Raw genomic sequence first — 18870 nt, 5'->3', positions numbered from 1 at the left:
TAAATATTTAATGTTCATATATTTAGGATATTATTATATAAAGAAAATAAAATATTAGATTAAGAAATATTCCGGAAGATTTGGGATCACGAAGGTAGCTTCCAATTGGCAGTCCCATTTAAAAAAAAAAAAAATTGCATTCCAAAGAGAATAATTTTAATTTTGTAAATACTTAATTTATTTTAGTTTAAAAATTATATTTATTTTTATTTTTCTCTAGAATTTCAAAGAGAGGATGAGAAAATTATTTATTTTATTTATAAAATTTAACTTTAAATTTTAAAAAGTATTAAATATTTTTTATGAGTCATATTAAAATTGATTTTATTTGTTATTATTTATTTTATTACAATATTTAAAAATAAATAATTTTGTGGGATTTAATGTTGTCGTTGTCATGTTGTTTAAGAAATTGAGTCACTTGGAACCAAATTCATGATTTGAAGTAACGTGTTGGTCTGTAACTAATATGGGTTACAAACATAATATTCTCATAATATGGGGTGGAAAACAAAAATATTTTGGGATTTGAAATTGATTTTTGAAAAATCGGTTTATTTTTCCACTTATCATCCATTCATTGGGTCCAATGTATTCTCTTTACATCTAAAATCTCCCTTTTATAAATTTAATGTAAAATAATGAAAATGAAATATGACTCAACTTAAAGGTAACGGCCTAGACGCACCGCTAGCAAATATTGTATTTTTTGAGCTTGTTCAAACGCGTCTTTCAGAGTTACACAGCGAAATCGGTGCTCATCTAGATATTATCATCTTTGTGCTTTTCCTTCCGACCTTCCCTCAAAGTTTTTTGGATTTTCTTTATGGGTTTCTCCATTAGACGTCGCCTAGGGAAAGGTGTCAACACTCTTATAAAAATTAGGGATATTTATATAACCCAATAACCTTACAAATTCAACTATCAAACCCAAACCATAAAGATTAGGTTGGGTTATATTTTTTTCGGTTTTAATTTGGTTGAATTTTTGTAAAACCAATAGTTTGTTCGATTTACAGTTGACATTTTTTGTCGAGTCTCTACTTTTAAATAACCCAACAACCTAACATAATCAAACTCAAAAACAAAGAGTTGGTTTATAAACTATATTCGAGTTGTTTAGGTCATCAACCTAACAAACTCGAAATTTCAGCTAATCCAAAAGATTTTTTCGATTCAACTCGTATACACCCCTATAAAAAAACCACATATATTAATGAAAAAACTACTACTATTTATTAAATTCCAATGAGTAAATTAGGTACAAATATTAGTTAGAAGTTCTAAAATACACGACTCTCGAATTTGGATTTATAAAGTAAAGTGTAACACATTAAAGTAAACATGAATGGATGGATATATTAAGAAGCAATATATTCTATCTTATCCAAATATATAACCAATTCCAATATTACAAGGCTTTCCTCAAAATATTCCATACAACCATATAATATATGGTGGAAGATTTGTATAATTAACCTCATTTGAAAACTAATTATATATATATATATATATATTTCACTTAAATCTTTGACAATCAAATTGTTTGAAAAAAAGTCAACGGAACAGCTGTCAAAGATGTGAGCATAAATAAGTAAAGTGAGAGCCCCTCAAAAAAAGAAATAATCCAAATAGGGACCAAATTGCAAATTTGAGAGTAATTGAATATTCTGCATAAAATTTGAAAGAGTCAACTCTAGGTTGCTTTAATTAGTATAAATCCCAATGTTTTGTTGTTAGCTTCTTTTAGTAGCATCATGCATGAATATGATTGGAGAATTTATTTTATGTATTTTTTAAACCATATGATTAATAATAATAATAATAATAATAAATTAGGATTATTAAACTAAATTTAATGTGTTTTCTAGGAAGCTTCCCAATAACTATTTATTTGAAAAAAAAAATAATAGATGGTATTAATTATGTTCTAATTTAAATTATTATTTGTTATAGTAAAACGGTATATATATTTATTATTTGTAGGAAAAATATTTAAATAATAAAATTAAATATTAACGTGGTTTAAATGCCTAGACATTATTATATTTTTTCACGGTTAATAAAATGGGATCGTTTTCTTGGAATTTAATATCTATTATATATATATATATATATATATATATATATATATCTTGGCAGTTTGTTTTCTCTTATTTATTTATTTTTATTGATATGTAATGATCATTATTTTATTACAAAAAAAAGGTATTTTTAAAAGAAAGGAGGGAAATCATGAAGACTACAAGGAATCCTGCATATTGGGTCTAGAAAGGAAGATGCCCATGAAAAGGGGCCTGTGCCTGGGCCTGGGCCTGAGTCTGGCCCATGAATGAAAGTTGAAAGGGAGCCCAGCCCAAAAGTAAATAAATACCCATGATGGCTCAAGCCCAAACAAAATAGGCAACCGCACAAGTTATGTAGTATTTAAAAAGGAATTGATAAGAATGTTGGCGCACATAATAAAGAACGTATAAATTCTTTTTAAATATATTTCTAATTTTTTTTTAAAGGGTGGATATATAATAAAATTGGATATTTTTGAAACAAAATATCATCTAAAATTGGCCCATAAGTCAATGTAACCTAGTCCTCTCGTATTAGGGTTGGCTCCTCGTAGTTCTCCATTTAACACCAACAATAAATAGGAATCGAACTGTCTCACAACATTCTAAATCCAACTCATGTACCACTTGAATTGATGAACAACCGAACTCTTTGGACCTTCTTCAACCTTGGATGTGACAAGTCGACATCGAGGTGCCAAACGACTTCTTCATTAAGAGCTATTAGAAGTCATCTGCCTGTATCTCCGACGCACTTTTGATTCGTTGACCGAGAGTTCTTCCACACGGAACTCTCAAATCACTATAGGTAAGAGTATAAATTTGAAGGATATTATGGAAAATTTTGAAACAAATTATAAATTTTGGGATATTTTTATTAATTTAGTTTTTTTTTTTAGGTTTGTTGAGAAAAAACCTAATGCTAAGAGGGGAATGGGAGAGAGAGAGAAGAAAAATGAGTATAGGGGAAGTGTTTGTGAGAAGCAAAAGCCTACATTGCCACACTCCTTGACGCTCGCCTCCAGCTCCAACCCATCGCCACCCTTCCCCTTCAATCTCTTCTTCCTTCCTTTAATCCCCAAAATTCCTTCTCAACCATGGAGGATGACGATGAGTTTGGAGATCTCTACACCGACGTTCTCAGACCTTTCGCTTCTTCTTTCTCATCTGCTCCCCAGGCTCAACTATCCTCTCCCGCCCCTCCGCCTCTTCAACGCTCGATCAATCTCAATCGCCACCACGCCGATGATACTCCCCCCAATGGACCTTCTTACTCAAACCCCGTTGTTCCACTGCAGCCTCCCAAGGAAACCCCACTTCTCCAGCCGCCTCGGGAGTCCATACCTGCTGGTTCTTCTGGGTTCGTTCTCAATTTGGCCGCCAGAAACGACGACGACGGTTCTCGTGCCATGGGTGGCGAGGATTTTGCTTCATTTGATGGTGAATTATCGAATAGGGCTTTGGAGGATCGTAATTTAGGTGTTGAATCTGGAATTATTGGTGCCCCTGTGGAAGATGTCAATTTGATGGATAAGGATGTGAAATTCGATATTGAAGAGGGGAATGCCGAGGTTGAGGATGACGTGGGTGTGGAGCCGATTATTCCTGGCTTGTCTCCCGGCGGTGGTATATCGATTCATGGGTTAGGCGGGAATTTGGAGAACGCGGAAGGTTTTAGAACGAATGATGCTGTACGAGACCGGGGCGATGGCGGTGATGCCTGGGATAGTGACAGTGAGGATGATTTGCAAATTTTGTTAAATGACAGTGATCGTGAGCCTATGGCAGTGGAGAGAGGTGGATTGGTAGGTGACGATGAAGACGATCCCCCGCTGGTTATCTTGGGGGATAATGATCAGAATCAGGTTATGGAAGAGCAAGAGTGGGGTGAAGACGTAGTGCCGGCTGCGGATGGCGAGAGAAAAGAGGCGGGCGAGGCTGCAAAATCTAGTGCTGGGATGGTTTTGGCTCCAAAGCTCGGATATAGCAATTATGGTTATCGTCCTTTTCATTCTCAATATAAGGTCAGTGTATTATCTGTTTTTTCGAAAGTGTGATATAAGTGTATATGGGGTTTTATAAATTCCCCTCTTGTCGATGATGATGGGAATGTAAGTTTTTGTTTTTTATTATATGACATGAATAATATTGACATAAGAATTTTTGGTTTGACAGTGAAAATTACTGAATCCATATGATATTCATGATATCAATAGAATGTAACAAATAACCATTGATTAACCTGGCAAACTTGATATTCTTGATTTCATCCAAAAGTGGAATCCTGATGTTATGTCGTGGCCCAACTGGTGTTTGATGTGTAATAATCATTATGACGAAGATTAGGATCGTGTAATCGACTACGAGTTCTCTAGGAAGATTTGGTGTTCTTTCTTTAAAACCTTCAACTTTCAGTGGTTTGCCCTGCCCATAGACACACAAGTTTTTTATTCAGTCAGTGTGTGGGTACAGTTTTGGAGGCAGAGGTATGATTATTTGGGCAAATTTTGCTGCGGAAACTCTATGGAGCTTCAGGTTCATCTCAAGAGAAACTGCAGGTTTTCTGAAGGAAAGCTTAAGAATGTCAGCAATATGGACAATTTGGATTTGTTCCCAGCTTCTAGATAGTGATTCATCTAAACACGTTTGAAATTTTATTCTTGATTCAAACCAATTGGAAAAAGATTTTGCAATCTCTTGTTTTTTCAGGGCGGGGATAGATTTCGTGTCACTTCCTTCTTACATTTTGGATCACTAATATGTTACGGCGGAGTAGTTGGTGAAATTCATCATTCTGCTTACTGTTACCTGTAGCAACTCTGATGTGGACTACAACTTGAAAGGCTGGAGATACTTTTCAGTTCCAGGATTATGATTTCAAGCACTTTAATAAGTCATAAAAGAACTAGTTGACGATACTTTGTCTATTCAACTGGTTTACCCTTTCCTATAAAACTGAATTCCTCATGTGCCTGCCATCACTACAATTTTCTGTGTACAGCAGTGTTTGAAACTATCCATGACATGAATAATATCTAAGGATATCATAGTTCTTAGTTCTAATTGTCTTACTTTCTTCACAAGTGAAGATCGGTAACCATTCGTAATGAAAATCACCAATGCGCTCATGTCACTCCGTGAACTACTCATATCCTAGTTAATGTTTTAGGTATTTGGAACAAGTTTAGTTGTCCTGAACAGTGAACACTATCCTCAGAGTTAATTAGTTAATGTGTGTTTGTTTTTGTTGTTGTTTTTGTAGTCATGATCATTGTTGCATCAAGCCATTCATAAAAGCCTGTTGGCCGTTTTTGTTATTTTAGTCATTTGCTTGGATCATTATACTGTAAATTCTTGGATTCACTTATACCGAGTAGTTATAAGCATATTTTTTTAGATTTCAACTGCAGTTGGTTAAAATTTCTTGCATACTTTCTTCTTGCTGCTTGTTTCTGATAATAAAGCCCATATTCTTGGTGGTATGTGTAGTATGTGAGACCTGGTGCAGCACCTTTTCCTGGTACTACTGCTTCTGTCCCTGGAGTAACTCCAAGTCAAGCTCGTCCACTTGTCAACATGGGTCCTGTTGGTGGTCGTGGTAGAGGTGATTGGCGACCAGCAGGAGCAAAAGATCCAGCTTCAGTGCAGAAAGGTTTTCATTCAGGTTTTGGAATGCCTGGATGGGGCAATAATATGGGAGGGCGTGGTAGTGGTGGCCTAGAGTTCACTCTGCCTTCACACAAGTAATACTTGCTTTGGCCTGCTGAAGGGGTTCTATGTTGAAACATGATGTGCTGCCTTTACATTGTCGTCAATTGCATGTTTCGATTTCTAAAAAATTTTAATTGCCGTTGATGTGCGTGGGAATGTGAAATGAACTTCACATGTTTTGTGTCTGGAGTGAACAATACAATTTAGACATTTTTTCCATTCTGTTCATACAACAAAAATCACATTTATCTTCTGAGGGAATGTTAATTGCACTTATTTTTCTGCTTCATAAGGTTGACCTTAACGACCTAAAAATTTATACATTAAAAAAATTTCCAAGTCATGCCTAAATGACCTGAAAATTTTGATATTTGGGGGAACCTTCTGTTTCTTAGTTTGTTTGTTTTGTTTGAATTGCCTAACTAATGTTTCAATTTTCCACTTTGCTAATTATAGTACGTTTTGATCCGAACTTCATTCAGGACAATTTTTGAAGTTGACATTGATAGTTTTGAGGAGAAACCATGGAAATCTACTGGAGTGGACATATCTGACTTTTTCAACTTTGGTCTGAATGAGGATAGCTGGAAAGAATACTGCAAACATCTGGTAAACGCTTACTTTTGTTTTAACTTGCCTTTATAGACTTCGTATTACTGGCAGTGTTTTAATTCTCCTGGGGTGCTTGACTGTTATTTATCCTCTACTGAAAGTTGGGGTGTTTTTTCCAAGTTCTTCTACTCCCACTTTTGGTTTGGCCTTCTTATAAGGCCTTTTTGTATTCTCTCATTCTTCTTAATAAGAGTTGGCTTCCCATAATAACATAAAAAGAAACTTTACTTTACATACAGGAACAACTACGCCTGGAGGCTACCATGCAAAGCAAAATTCGTGTATATGAGAGTGGACGGACAGAACAGGTATGTTGATTGTTCTTTCATAGAAGGAGTGAGTTCTTTAAGCCACATTTTAATCTCACTTAAGTTCATGTTTCTTTTCAACGTTCTTCAATCTCAACATTTTTTTTTGGTTTCCTTTTCAGGGCTATGATCCTGATTTGCCTCCAGAACTAGCAGCTGCTGCAGGTTTTCGTGATATTCCCAGTGAACACACTCTTGGGAAGTCTGATGGTTTACAAAATGACGCAGGAAAAGGAGCAGCTCGTGTGCGGCCACCTCTGGTATTTACTATGTTCTATCATTCTAGTGATATGCAGAGGGAAGCCCTCAATCCATTTAACATATACTAGGAAGATGTCTTTGTGTGCTCGAGTTCTAGGTTATTATCAGAGATGGGGAATGAGGAGTGAGTACATTTTTGTGGGTGAGTGACATAGAGCCTTCTGTCAATGTTAATATATATGGTTGTCGTTTGGGGTTGGGGGGGTGGGGGGTGGATAATGAATAGCCTTGAATTGATGAACTTGAAGAAGAGGACTCTGTTTTGGGCAATTCCAACCTAAGGCCTCCCTGTGGCTGCCCCTGTGGGAGGAAGAGACATCCCCCATAATGGTTCACAACCATAAACACTTCTAACCACCTTTGTCCATAAAGCATTTTCTTCTTTCCAAAAGCACCAAATCCATTTGAGGAGGAGAGCACTATTTGTTTGACGAATGGAGCCTAACCCAAGATCACCATACTGCAATGGCTCCCCAGTTGGTAAGCACCACCATTCCAGAAGATATTTCTCACCACCCTGTCAATCTCATTAATCACCTTCATTGGAGCCTTGAAGATAAAGGAACTATAAATGGGAAGGCTGTTCAAGGTGGACAAAGCAATTGTTGGCCTCCCTCCTTTAGACATGGAAAAGTTCTTCCATTTATCTAGCTTTGCTCTAAATTTATCAACCGTGGGCCCCCAACAATCAACAACATGGAAATTTCCCACAAGAGGGACCCTAAGTAAGTAATGAGGAAATCCTCATCTTTGCAACCCAGAGCAACCACAACCTAATTCTTACTAATATTAACGCCTATGATGGATTTTTTTTAGAAGTATTTAGAGATAAACCAGCTCCTCCGAAGAAAATACCCAAAAAAGTCCACCAATTCTGAAGGAGGCTCTCGTTGTTTGGACAAAAAATGAGTGCATCATTAACGAATTGGAGGTGGGTAATCATCAACAGCTTGCTGCCCATCCGAAGGCCTTGGAGATATCTTTTTTTTTTTCCTTCAGTGGAGTAACGAATAGAACAGCTCTAAGAGTCACCAACAATAGTAAACAAGAAAGAAGAGATGGGGTCCCTTGCCTAATCCCTCTTCTTGCATAAATATTTCCCTTGGCCTTCCATTGAGCAAAATGGAGAAAATAGTACTTGCCAAACAGGCCCCTATCCTATTTTGCTAATACTCCTTGCTTCCTTGTCCCTTAGGGTGTGTTCTCCTTTTTGACTAATACATTTTTTCCCCTCTCGTTCGAGTGAAAAAAGATGGAGACTTGTAAAAAAAGATAGACTCCAATTAAGTAAAATAAGGCCTAGTAAATAATCACAAAAACCCTTCTCCATTGAGATCCAAAAAGAAACGTGAAATCTTACAAGGGACCACACGATCCTCGTAGTGGTATCAATGTGTTTATTGTCTTACTAGGTTTGGATGGGGTTGTTCAGGGAAGGGAACTATTGAGGAGTTGGGGTTTTGCTTTCAAATAAGAAAAGTGAATTTTATTTTCCATTAGACTTAGACTAGTTATGATATGACATGTTGTGGTTAGACACCTCCAGTGACATTCAGATCGATTGGAAACTGTTGACTATGGAGTTTATGACGTGAGGGGGGGTGGGGCGCTTGCAATAATTGGATGGTGTTGGCAACCCTTGAACAACACGGTGGGTGAATGTAAGCTATAATAATGTTATTTTGGTGAAAGAAAATTGGAGTGCTTGGAACATATGTGTTGACGATCACAATCCAAGCTATGTTGACTTGGCCAGTAGTAACACCAAGAAATATTGACGGCCTACTACTTTTTTTTTAGCTATGACGCAAGAAAAATCTAATCTCAGAAGGAGTTGATTGCAATTGTTCTAGCTGTGCTACAATAGAGACCATATATCTGGGTTTCAAATACCATTTAGAATAGCTCCTAGTTCAAATTCAATACATGCCCAGTCTATAACTTAAAGTTGCTGATGCATTTCTAGGTTTCCGCTAGAAGTCACGTTGACATGAATCTTAGTGTTGAATGATGAGCACAAGAATACAAGTAGCTGAGGATTCTTTTATGTCAAAGTATTGCAACTGTGGTATTGGATGGCATTAGTGCCTATAGTCCCTCCACCGTAGAAGCTAGCTTATTGAAATGTAAGTCTCTTAGTTCTAAAGGACTCTCCCCTACACTCCCAGAAGAGTACCGCAGTAGCCTCTTTTGACCTTAGGATGATGTTGCGATGATTTTCATTCATGCCATGCCTATAGGAGGGAGAGGAGGAACACAATTTTATCATTGATTGATCATCTTACGTAATAATGCACTTCTCACTTTAAAGCACCCTTATACTGCCCTCTCAGTTCCATAGTTGTTTGAAGAGGCTTCTTGGAGGCTCTGGAATTGCTGAGGAGGCAGCTTCCTCCTTACTTAAGGGGGTGAATTTTTGGGATGAGAGTATTACTGAGGGACGACAGCCCCTGATCTGATTTAGACATACAGGAAAAAGTCTCTTGGGGGGTTGTGTGAGAGACACATGGCTCTTTTGTATTAGTGCTAGTATGTACGGTCGTCTGGAAAGGAGAGAAAGGTAGCAAGTAGCTTCGTTTGTTGGGAGAAACGCGCACCTCGAGTGCACAATTGTGAACTTGTAATCCTTCCTCTGTCCATATGATTGACTTCTTTTATTTTTTTTAAGTCAATACTTTTTTCTGATTTTTATTCATTGCTTTCTTGGATCTTTAGCTGTGGGTGGGGTAGCTTAGACTCTACATTGTTCTGACATTGAAGTTCAATGGTTAAACTTTTCCTTCCTAGCCTACCGGCAGAGCAATACAGGTCGAAGGTGGTTATGGTGAACGTCTACCCTCAATTGATACTAGACCTCCCAGGATTCGTGACTCTGATGCTATAATTGAGGTATTTGATCAAATCCTGTTATCAAGCAAAATGACCTATCGTCTTACATGTGCAAACTAATATTAGTCATATAATCCCAATTAAAAGTTAACTTCAGCCATTTGGTTCTATAGATTGTCTTGCAGGACTCTTTGGATGATAATTCCTCCACAGGAAATTGCACCCCGAACCAACAGAATGATGATCTGTCAAGAAAGGATTTCAAAGAAGTTCATGAAGCTGAGGACGACAATGCACAAATTGATAGCGATACTGAATATCCTGACAATTTTTCAGAAACTCTTAATAGTGAACTGCGGGAAAAGGCTGGAAGAAGAAAAGCTTCAATGAATTCTGCTTCTGACAACATACGTGAAGATGTGAGTTTGCCTTTCCCTTCAGAAGGACCAGGACACTATGCTGCGTCTAGAGGCCATACCCCTGCTTACCCTGCTCAGAATTTGGGTATTAATGACGAAAGGTAAGAACCCTTTGTTTAACATCAATCATTCAGGATGTCTACCTAGTTTAGAATAGCAGTATTCAGTTTGAACCATTTTTTATTTAATTGCTCCGGATAGATAGCGATTAAATGTCATACACACTGCATAACGTGGTCTGTCTTTTTATCATATTTTACAACTCGGGATGCGTATGACATTTTGAGTTTTGAGTTAGGCACACTTGAGCTTGGATTATATGATTTTCCAAGTTTGTTGGAGTACTTTTAGGTGGCTATATATATGCCATATTGCATTACAGATTGTTAAATAAGTTCTATTCAAGCTCATTGTTCACATAATAAACAGTTATGTGGGATTTACTATTATTTTTGTATGCTCTAGGAAAAGTAGTCCAGGTTCTATTGAAGTAAAGCTCAAAGCAAAACTGATCCAAATTTCCCATGCTTTTGTTTAAGTCTCTCTCTCTCTCTCTCTCTCTCTCTCTCTCTCTCTCTCTCTCTCTCTCTCTTACTCAAAATGATTGAAAACCTTGATTCCTTCCCCTTTCTGGGTATTTCTTAGCTCAGCATTGGCGAAGCTGAAGGAATTTCTTATTTCTCTCCTTTTGTGAGTACAGGCGGCCACAGGGTAGAACATATAATAAGTCCCCTTGTTCTCCAATACCGAACTTACGAGATGGGAAATCTTCTGACAGTCGAGAGGAAGGATCTGTTGGAAGTATGAATGGTAAGCGTAGTCCACATGAGTCATCTCCTGCAATGGTTGAGGCTACCCAGGAGTCTAGTGCTGAGGACAAGGATGCTGAACATGATGAGCTCATTGAGGCTGACAGGAATACGGAAATAGATCGGGAGAATGTGAATTTCATTACAACCAGCAATTCTAATAAAAGTGATAGAGATGGCGAAGTAATGGAGAATGATGAGAAATTGGGTCCTATAGTTGAACCACTGGTGCTCAAAGACGACGACGACAACGACTCAAAGGCTGCAAGTAGTGAAAATAGAAAAACAAGATCAGGGAGCAGCAGGGATTATCATAAATGGCAGGATGGGGTCGAGGAGGATGTATTTCAAAATAGACGCTCATCAAGCATGGGGAGCGTCAAGAAGTACATTGATGAAAATGAACAGAATTTTCGAAGAAAAGATGGTGATGACAAACAGGATGAAAGGAACCAAATGGATGTCAAGGGGAGGAAGGATGCTTATGCATGCAGAGACTGGGATCCTAGCTTAGCTCATCAACATCCTTTGAAAACTGATGGTTTTGATAGGCGAAAGGAGAGGAGTAATGCTGAAGCTGCTTGGCAAAGAAGAGATGACGATCCTTATTACAGAAAAACAAGAACTGAAGATACAAGAAAGAGAGAGTATGATGATGACACGGGATCTAGGCACCGGGGCAAAATTCGTGAAATTGAGAGAAGTGATAAAGACGACCGCCATCTAACTAAGAAGTTAGATAACGGAAATTATAGGGTTCATTATGATAAAGGTGCTAGCTCAAGACATAGGGAAAGAGATGACAGTTTGAAGAGTAGATACGAAAATTTGGATAGCTATTATAACAAGAAAAGGAAAGATTCAGAATATCTGAGGCGGGATCATGTAGACAAGGATGAAATCTTGCACGGTAAGAGAGATAGTAAAAGCCACCGTAAACGGGAACGAGATGAAGTCTTTGAACCACAAAAGAGAGATGAGCTGCTGAGAGTTAGAGATAACATTGGTGATCACCACTCTGTAGGGCACAAAGAGGAGTGGTTGCAAAGAGAAAGGAGTGATAGGCCGAGGGATAAGGAGGATTGGCATAGACCGAAACAATCTCGTGAGGAAAATCCATCAAAGCGGGATAGAGACGAAGGAAGGAGCTCTGTCAGGAGTGGGCATGGCGCAGAAGAGAAATCTTGGGGGAGCCACGTTAGGGTGAAGGATGAAAACAAAGTTTCTGAAAAGGAGAACCAAGGAAAAGATGTCGTGCGTCACGGTGAACAAAATAAGAGGAGGGATAGAATAGAGGATGAAAGTTCTCGTCGAGGACGCGAGGATGCTTATTCACGTCGAAATCCACCCAGTACCGAGGACAGAAGATCTAGGCTGGAAAAGTCTAGTACTGAAAGACATACTGGTAATGCTTTTGATAATCCGAGAATACACGATAAGAGACACAAAGACAGCAAGATGAAGAACAGAGACGTCGATGGCAGCGATCACAGCACTTTAGGTCCTTCGAAGAAAAGCCAAGAGAACCAAAACAATTACAGGAGTCAGATGGTATGTTTTCTTTTATTGATTTGTTTTATAGAAATGGAAATACTATCTCTTTAGAAATTGAAACTGGTTTTTCATTTGTGACATAATGGGATGCCTAAAGTCTTGGCTCTATCTCTCTCCTTATTTGAAATTGATTCACTCTAGGTCTTGAAAGGCTCTGATGATCGTGGCGATCGGGAGCATTCAGTTCACCATCATGGATCCAGAAAACATACTGATGATGCTTCCTCAGAAGACGAGCAGCAAGATTCTAAGCGCGGGCGATCTAAGTTAGAACGTTGGACAAGTCACAAAGAGAAAGATTTCAATATCAACAGTAAGTCGTCATCCTCATTACTGTCTAAAGAAACTGAGAATAACAATGGTGGTGGATCTTCAGAAGCCAGCAAAAACCCAGATGACTCCATGAAGGCGGCAGCAGTTGAGGCCGCTGACAATCACAATTTAGCAGAAAAGAAAGACAGCGGCGATCCGGAGTTGAAGACTGGCGTTTCTGATACAAAAGTATTGGAGGATAAACATATGAACACGGTCGAAAAGTTGAAGAAGAGAAGCGAGCGTTTCAAGCTTCCAATGCCAAGTGATAAAGAGGCTTTGGTGATAAAAAAGATCGAGAACGAAGCACTGCCTTCTTCCAAAAGCGACGCTCCTGCAGATTCAGAGATCAAACCAGAACGACCTGCTCGGAAACGAAGGTGGATTAGTAGTTAAAGATTGAAACAAAGAATATATTTGGTTGTAATCTGTGGCGTTTCTTTCTTTCAAGGGAAGCTCCATGACAAAGAGGCTTGTCCGTTTTGCCCACCGCCCGGCTCAGATCGCCTCGGAGTCCCATTCGTGGTACCAATGAAGACCTCATCTCTCTTTTAGTCGATATACATTATTTTGTAACCATATCATCATCATCTTCAGGAGCATCTTTTTTAAAGGCTTTGTGTATATACTACTAGCAAAAGACAGTAACATTGAATCGATTACCGAAAGCGGCTTAGAATGCGTTTAGACATACTGTATGATTGTTACCTTTGAATTCGTCGCAGAGCGTTCGACTGAGGAACATGTCATGCTTGTTTTAGGACCATCCTAGTCTTAGAAATGTGCTATATTCAGTTTGCTACTAACTTTACAATGACGTTGAGATGCATTTTTAGAAAAATGTATCATTCTCAAAGTTCATCCACTTTTTGACATAAATGAATGAGATAGATCCCATTTTTCCTCCCCTTTTTATCTTCCATTTTCTTTTTCTTGTTATTTTAGTTTAATAATGCCTCTTAGCTATACTTTTGTGCTGACATTTGCTCCGTTCCCATGCAGAAAGCATAGCTCAAGTTAAGACAAAGAGGCTAAACGTATGATATTTTATCCTCGTTTAGAATGATTCTATGACAAGAAGTTAAAATCTAGCGCAGAATTTTGATACTCGTCGTGTTGTGTCAGAAGGATAGATAGTTACACTGATTCAGTATACTCATAATCAAGATCTAGGAATTTTGATACTTGTTGTGTTGTGTCAGAAGGATAGATAGCTACACTGATTCGATTCAGTATACTTACTGAACACTGATTTAGTATAAAGATGCCCGTTAGTATAATTTTTCTATTAATGGTAGGTTGGTTATTCTTGTTATATGCTTTTTGAAATTCAAATGAAAGAATTGTAGAAATTTCGTGAGAAATTATAAATTTTCTTTTTTTATTTCAAACTCTACTTTAATTCAATCTGTGGTGGGGGTAACAATGTCGGCGCACTCATCTTCTGCCACGTCACCAGTTAATGATTCTTAAAATGAACCGGTCCGCAGCAGATTACGTCTCCATTTTACCTCCCAATTTACAAACCAAGTCGCTAATACTGAGAGCTGTCGCGCGTTGGCATTGGCACATTGCGGTTGCGTTACATTCCCACGCATAAGAATCATAAGATCCCGTTTCTCAAATTACGAATTTCGTTTACAGATTCTTTGTTTGCTTTCGATTTCTCATCCCTTTAGAGAGAGAAAGAGAGAAGGGGAAGGGGAAGGGGAAGGGGAAAGGGGGAGTTGAGTTTTGTGAAGAAGATGAAGATCACTGCGTTGCTGGTCTTGAAATGCCACCCAGAAGGATCTGATCCGATTATATTGGCCAACGCCGCTGATGTGAGTCATTTCGGTTACTTTCAGAGGCCCAGCGTTAGGGAGTTCATCTGCTTCGTTGGTCGGACCGTCGCTAAGCGTACCCCTCCTGACCAGCGTCAATCTGTTCAGCACGAAGGTCTATTCTTTTTTTCTTTATTCTATTTGTTAGTTCTCTGTTACGGTCATGTTTCTGCCTTTATGCTTGCATTGTTGTGTTGGGATTCTTCTTTCTGATTGTGCATTTTTTTCTTTTTCTTGCTTAATTGCTGTAATTGGAGTTTTGCTTTTGATTTTGGGGTTTTCCTTGTTTTTTTCTTTTTTTTTTTATCAATCTCATAATCAGAATTTTGTATGCTGATCAGATCATAGGAAGATAGAAAGTCCAATAGTTGGAGGGAACGTATGATTGTAGTTTAGGCGAAAACGAACAGGATGTGGTGGAAATTCAAGTGACAAGAGGCAAAATGATACCCGAAGAGACGATAAAACCAAGAAATGCCCCATGATGATCCCCTTTCCACTTTTGGTTTAAGCGGGCGCCGACAGTCAGCTGAATGTTCTTGTGAAATCATGTTTGCCCTGTTAGTGTCTTTATGCAGTTAATTGCATATGGTTCACTCAATCTGAATCTGTATAGGGGATCTATTGAGTCTGGTCATTTATAGGAGAGGAATTTGTAACAATTTCAAATCTGAATTGTAGTGTAAGGTTTCCGTAGAAGATTTTGATTTCTTACACTTGTTTTATGGTTTGTTTTTTCTTATTTTGTTCAATAGGACAAATTGTCTTTCTTTCATGTTCTTTTCTACCTTTAAGTCACTGTTAAAGATGTTCTGCAATGCTGGTTTACCACTTAATACCTGTCCAGCTTCAGCTATTATTTGTGTTCTATGTTATTGAATTTTCTACGAATCGTTTGAAATTTTGTAGAGTATAAGGTGCATAGTTACAATAGAAATGGTCTTTGTGCTTTGGGATTTATGGATGACCACTACCCGGTTCGAAGTGCATTCTCTCTGCTTAACCAGGTGAAAATCACTCTTATTCACGTCTAACAAATGTATTGCTGTAGAGAACTCTTTCTTTGTTGGATTTTGCATTGACGAGTTATTTTTCTTAAGAAAAAGACAAACTAATAGACGGATTAGTGATTTCTGATTAAATAACTTCACTGGAACAATACTGCATCAGGCTCAAGTAATGTCAGCATCATATTGCAGTATGAAGATTAGTTTTATTCTCTTATTATAAATTTTTAATGATTATAGTGCCAAATTATTATGATATGTGGATAAACCGAAGGTCATTGACTTGAGCTAATCTTAGTCCTAAGCCATATACATATCTATAATTTTATCCTTTTTTTAGTGTATATATATATGTATGTATGTATGTATGTATATTATCAAAGTAGTTTTTGTATTTGTCTCTGTATGATTGTAACTATTGTTGATGCACGTTGGTTTCTACCAGGTTATGGACGAGTACCAAAAAAATTTTGGTGAAACATGGAGAACTGCACAAGCAGATAACTTTCAACCATGGCCCTATTTGACTGAAGCTTTAACCAAATTCCAGGTTTATTGCCCTCCTTTCTACATTTAATTAAGACATAATTGCATGACCGAATTTGAAACGTATTTACAGCTTCATTCCCCCACCTCAACCAGTGATTATAACATTTTCGATTATGTACTGTCCAGGACCCTGCAGAGGCTGATAAATTGTTGAAAATACAGCGGGAGTTGGACGAAACCAAAATTATTCTTGTAAGTTCTTTTAATATATATCTTCCAGGGTTGTATGCTACATTGCTGTTTTCTGATTGATTAATTTACATGCTGATATGTTTCTATCTTCCAATACAGCATAAGACGATTGACAGCGTACTTGAACGTGGTGAAAAGTTGGACAGTTTGGTCGAGAAGAGTTCTGATCTCAGTGCAGCATCCCAGGTATGCGATTGTACATAACTAGTAGAAAATAGTATGTGTTAGATTTCTGGTCCATGAGATGGTGTTACTTTCTTGAATTCTTCTCAACTAATGTTACAACTACATTCATGAAGCATCTGACGTTTTTCCATTTCCTTTAGAACCTACCTAACTGTAGCCCAATTGTGATTGAACAGATGTTCTACAAACAAGCTAAAAAGACCAACCAGTGTTGTACCATACTGTAAGCTTTTGATGGCATCACATAGAAAGTTGAACCAGATAATTGATGATTGTAATATGATTATATCCTTTACAATTTGTTTGTTTCACTGAATCTTGTGAATTTTATCCTCGTTTGTTGTTTAAAAGATGGGGGAACAAAATGTTGGGCGTAGATCCTACTCGTATAGCATATTGATGTCTCATTTTCTTCATTGGTGTTGGTTCACATATGCTTGTTTCCATTTTCAATGGAATGTTCATTATTGATCCCTCTTGATGTTAATCAATGCTGATAAATGTCGATCGAGTTACCTCTTGCAATCACATTTTTATTAGACGAGTTCGGATCTTACTAACAAGTTGTACTTATGATCGGTAAACCGTGAGTGCGATTTAAAGCACAACCATACCGAGGTACACACATAATATGTACTCACAAGCCAACATTTTACACAACTGATGAGAAGAGTAGCAAGATAGGGTTCTGATGTTATAAACATAAGCTTCTGTGATCTGTTTACTTTCCCAGAAGAATGGACTTTATCCACCATATGCCTTTTGTATCTTTGGGACCTTCACCTTCTGGTGGAGGATCGCTCTGTGGTGTCTTGTGCAGTTTGTTTACATCATAACCCTTTTCCTTGGCTTTTTCAAGCAGCTCATTGTATATCTCCTCGTTAAGATGAGTATTTCTGCACAATATCTGCACAATACACCAAAAAAACACCATCAGTATACAAAACTCACAATATGAAACTTTGGAATGAGAGAGTGAAATTTGAAAACATACCCAAAGATTCTTCCTTGAAGGCTCCCCAACCAGGACATACTGATAATCACCATCAATAAACAAAACCCAGTAATTCCCAACAACTGGAATGATTGGAAGGAAGGGAGGCAAATAGAACTTGACCTTGAACTTGGCCTCCTCGCTTGAAGGCTCAGCCTTATAAGCCACACCTTCCATGCAACTTTTCTTGCCATCGCTCCAAGTTTCATTCACCACTTTCACAGTTCCATCTTCTTTGAGCGTATAAGTAGCCCTTGTGTTCACACCATTTTTTGGTTGATTTCTCGATGGAATTGAAGCTATCTCATACCATCTTCCCATGTACTTCTCAAGATCCAACCCTTTAACCACTTCCATCTCTTTCTTTGCCATCGTTTCAAATGTGAAACAACACACACAAATGTTGGTTTATGGACAACATATTTGTAGACACAGGACTACTTGTGTGGATGCTTATCTATAAGGTCTTTTCAGCGGACCCCATGTGGCCGAATGGCTGAGATGAAAGTAGAAGCTTCCAGATGGGTGGTTTCTAGACCCAACATTATTACAGAACTGTTGAAGCAGCCTTCTTAGAATAATTTTGAGCTGTGGTAGAGCTTTTCAAATTGTTGAGACTTTTTTTGTTAGCATTTTCCCCACAGCTTCTTGATGGAACTTGTTCTGTTCGGTAATGGAAAATGGATAAGGGCGTTAATCCGCCCTCTACCATAAAAGAGAAGAACAGAACAGAACAGAAAAAGGAAACCTTTCTGCATCTATAAAACGCACTGGTTCTCCTTTTCAGGACCTATGGCTTTGACTATGACAGGAAGAATAAGAGCTCTTTTTGTATGTCCATTGAGCAATATGACTTTCAAACTATGTAAAGCAGCACAACTAGTGATAATTACTTGAGCACCTAATCCATAATCCTTGTAGACTGAGGGCAAAAACGAATAGGGATGTCCATTCGCTCCATGGAAATGACACTAAGGCCGAGAATTGCCAACTGGCATCTCTTATTGAATTTACCTGACCCGATAGTACTCCAGTTTTGGAACGTCCAGTGCCAAGGTCACTGAATGGGTAAGTCGTCAATCCCTAAAACGGAATATGTAATGTATTTTATCTGTGGGTTACGGGTGGGGTTAGACATTTTACCAGAGACTGAATAAAGTGAGGAGAAAAATAATTCCCATAAGATAAATGGAGACCGGGAATGTATATATATTATATGTATAATATTTAAATTTCAA

The 18870-nt window shown here is 37.8% G+C and overlaps 3 protein-coding genes across 4 annotated transcripts; 2 read left to right on the top strand and 1 right to left on the bottom strand.

The window, feature by feature from the left end:
• Positions 1-3035: 3035 nt before the first annotated feature.
• Positions 3036-13788, top strand: LOC111485362 (FIP1[V]-like protein). Of its 2 annotated transcripts, XM_023132217.1 has the most exons (10): positions 3036-4090; positions 5556-5809; positions 6260-6386; positions 6629-6697; positions 6820-6957; positions 9746-9847; positions 9961-10307; positions 10907-12566; positions 12711-13261; positions 13333-13788. In XM_023132217.1, exons 1-10 carry the CDS (start codon positions 3164-3166, stop codon positions 13343-13345), a joined length of 4188 nt encoding a protein of 1395 aa, XP_022987985.1. In that variant the 5' UTR covers positions 3036-3163; the 3' UTR covers positions 13346-13788. The 2 variants fall into 2 exon arrangements, with proteins under 2 accessions (XP_022987985.1, XP_022987984.1); XM_023132216.1 differs by having other exon boundaries at positions 12711-13788.
• A 649-nt stretch (positions 13789-14437) lies between these two features.
• Positions 14438-17054, top strand: LOC111485368 (VAMP-like protein YKT61). Its single transcript, XM_023132223.1, has 6 exons — positions 14438-14819; positions 15614-15711; positions 16157-16261; positions 16387-16452; positions 16552-16638; positions 16815-17054. Exons 1-6 carry the CDS (start codon positions 14627-14629, stop codon positions 16863-16865), a joined length of 600 nt encoding a protein of 199 aa, XP_022987991.1. The 5' UTR covers positions 14438-14626; the 3' UTR covers positions 16866-17054.
• Positions 17055-17155: 101 nt separating this feature from the next.
• LOC111485369 (temperature-induced lipocalin-1-like) lies at positions 17156-18041 on the bottom strand. The gene is made up of 2 exons (XM_023132224.1): positions 17633-18041; positions 17156-17545 (listed from the first exon to the last, which is right to left on the bottom strand). The coding sequence occupies exons 1-2, from the start codon at positions 18002-18004 to the stop codon at positions 17360-17362; spliced, it is 558 nt and encodes a 185-aa protein (XP_022987992.1). The 5' UTR covers positions 18005-18041; the 3' UTR covers positions 17156-17359.
• Between the last annotated feature and the right edge of the window lie 829 nt (positions 18042-18870).

The sequence above is a fragment of the Cucurbita maxima genome, unplaced genomic scaffold, assembly GCF_002738345.1.
Source record: "Cucurbita maxima cultivar Rimu unplaced genomic scaffold, Cmax_1.0 Cma_Scf00010, whole genome shotgun sequence".
NCBI lineage: Eukaryota > Viridiplantae > Streptophyta > Magnoliopsida > Cucurbitales > Cucurbitaceae > Cucurbita > Cucurbita maxima.
Note: the sequence above shows the minus strand (reverse complement) of the source record. Positions and strands in the feature narration are given on the sequence as shown.

Coding starts and splice junctions, on each gene's coding strand:
- LOC111485362 (XM_023132216.1), top strand. CDS start 3,164: ATGGAGGATGACGATGAGTTTGGAGATCTCTACACCGACGTTCTCAGA. Junction 4,091..5,555: donor CTTTTCATTCTCAATATAAG/GTCAGTGTATTA, acceptor TGGTATGTGTAG/TATGTGAGACCTGGTGCAGC. Junction 9,848..9,960: donor ACTCTGATGCTATAATTGAG/GTATTTGATCAA, acceptor TTGGTTCTATAG/ATTGTCTTGCAGGACTCTTT.
- LOC111485368 (XM_023132223.1), top strand. CDS start 14,627: ATGAAGATCACTGCGTTGCTGGTCTTGAAATGCCACCCAGAAGGATCT. Junction 16,262..16,386: donor AAGCTTTAACCAAATTCCAG/GTTTATTGCCCT, acceptor TGTACTGTCCAG/GACCCTGCAGAGGCTGATAA. Junction 16,453..16,551: donor ACGAAACCAAAATTATTCTT/GTAAGTTCTTTT, acceptor CTTCCAATACAG/CATAAGACGATTGACAGCGT.
- LOC111485369 (XM_023132224.1), bottom strand. CDS start 18,004: ATGGCAAAGAAAGAGATGGAAGTGGTTAAAGGGTTGGATCTTGAGAAG. Junction 17,546..17,632: donor CTTCAAGGAAGAATCTTTGG/GTATGTTTTCAA, acceptor TGTATTGTGCAG/ATATTGTGCAGAAATACTCA.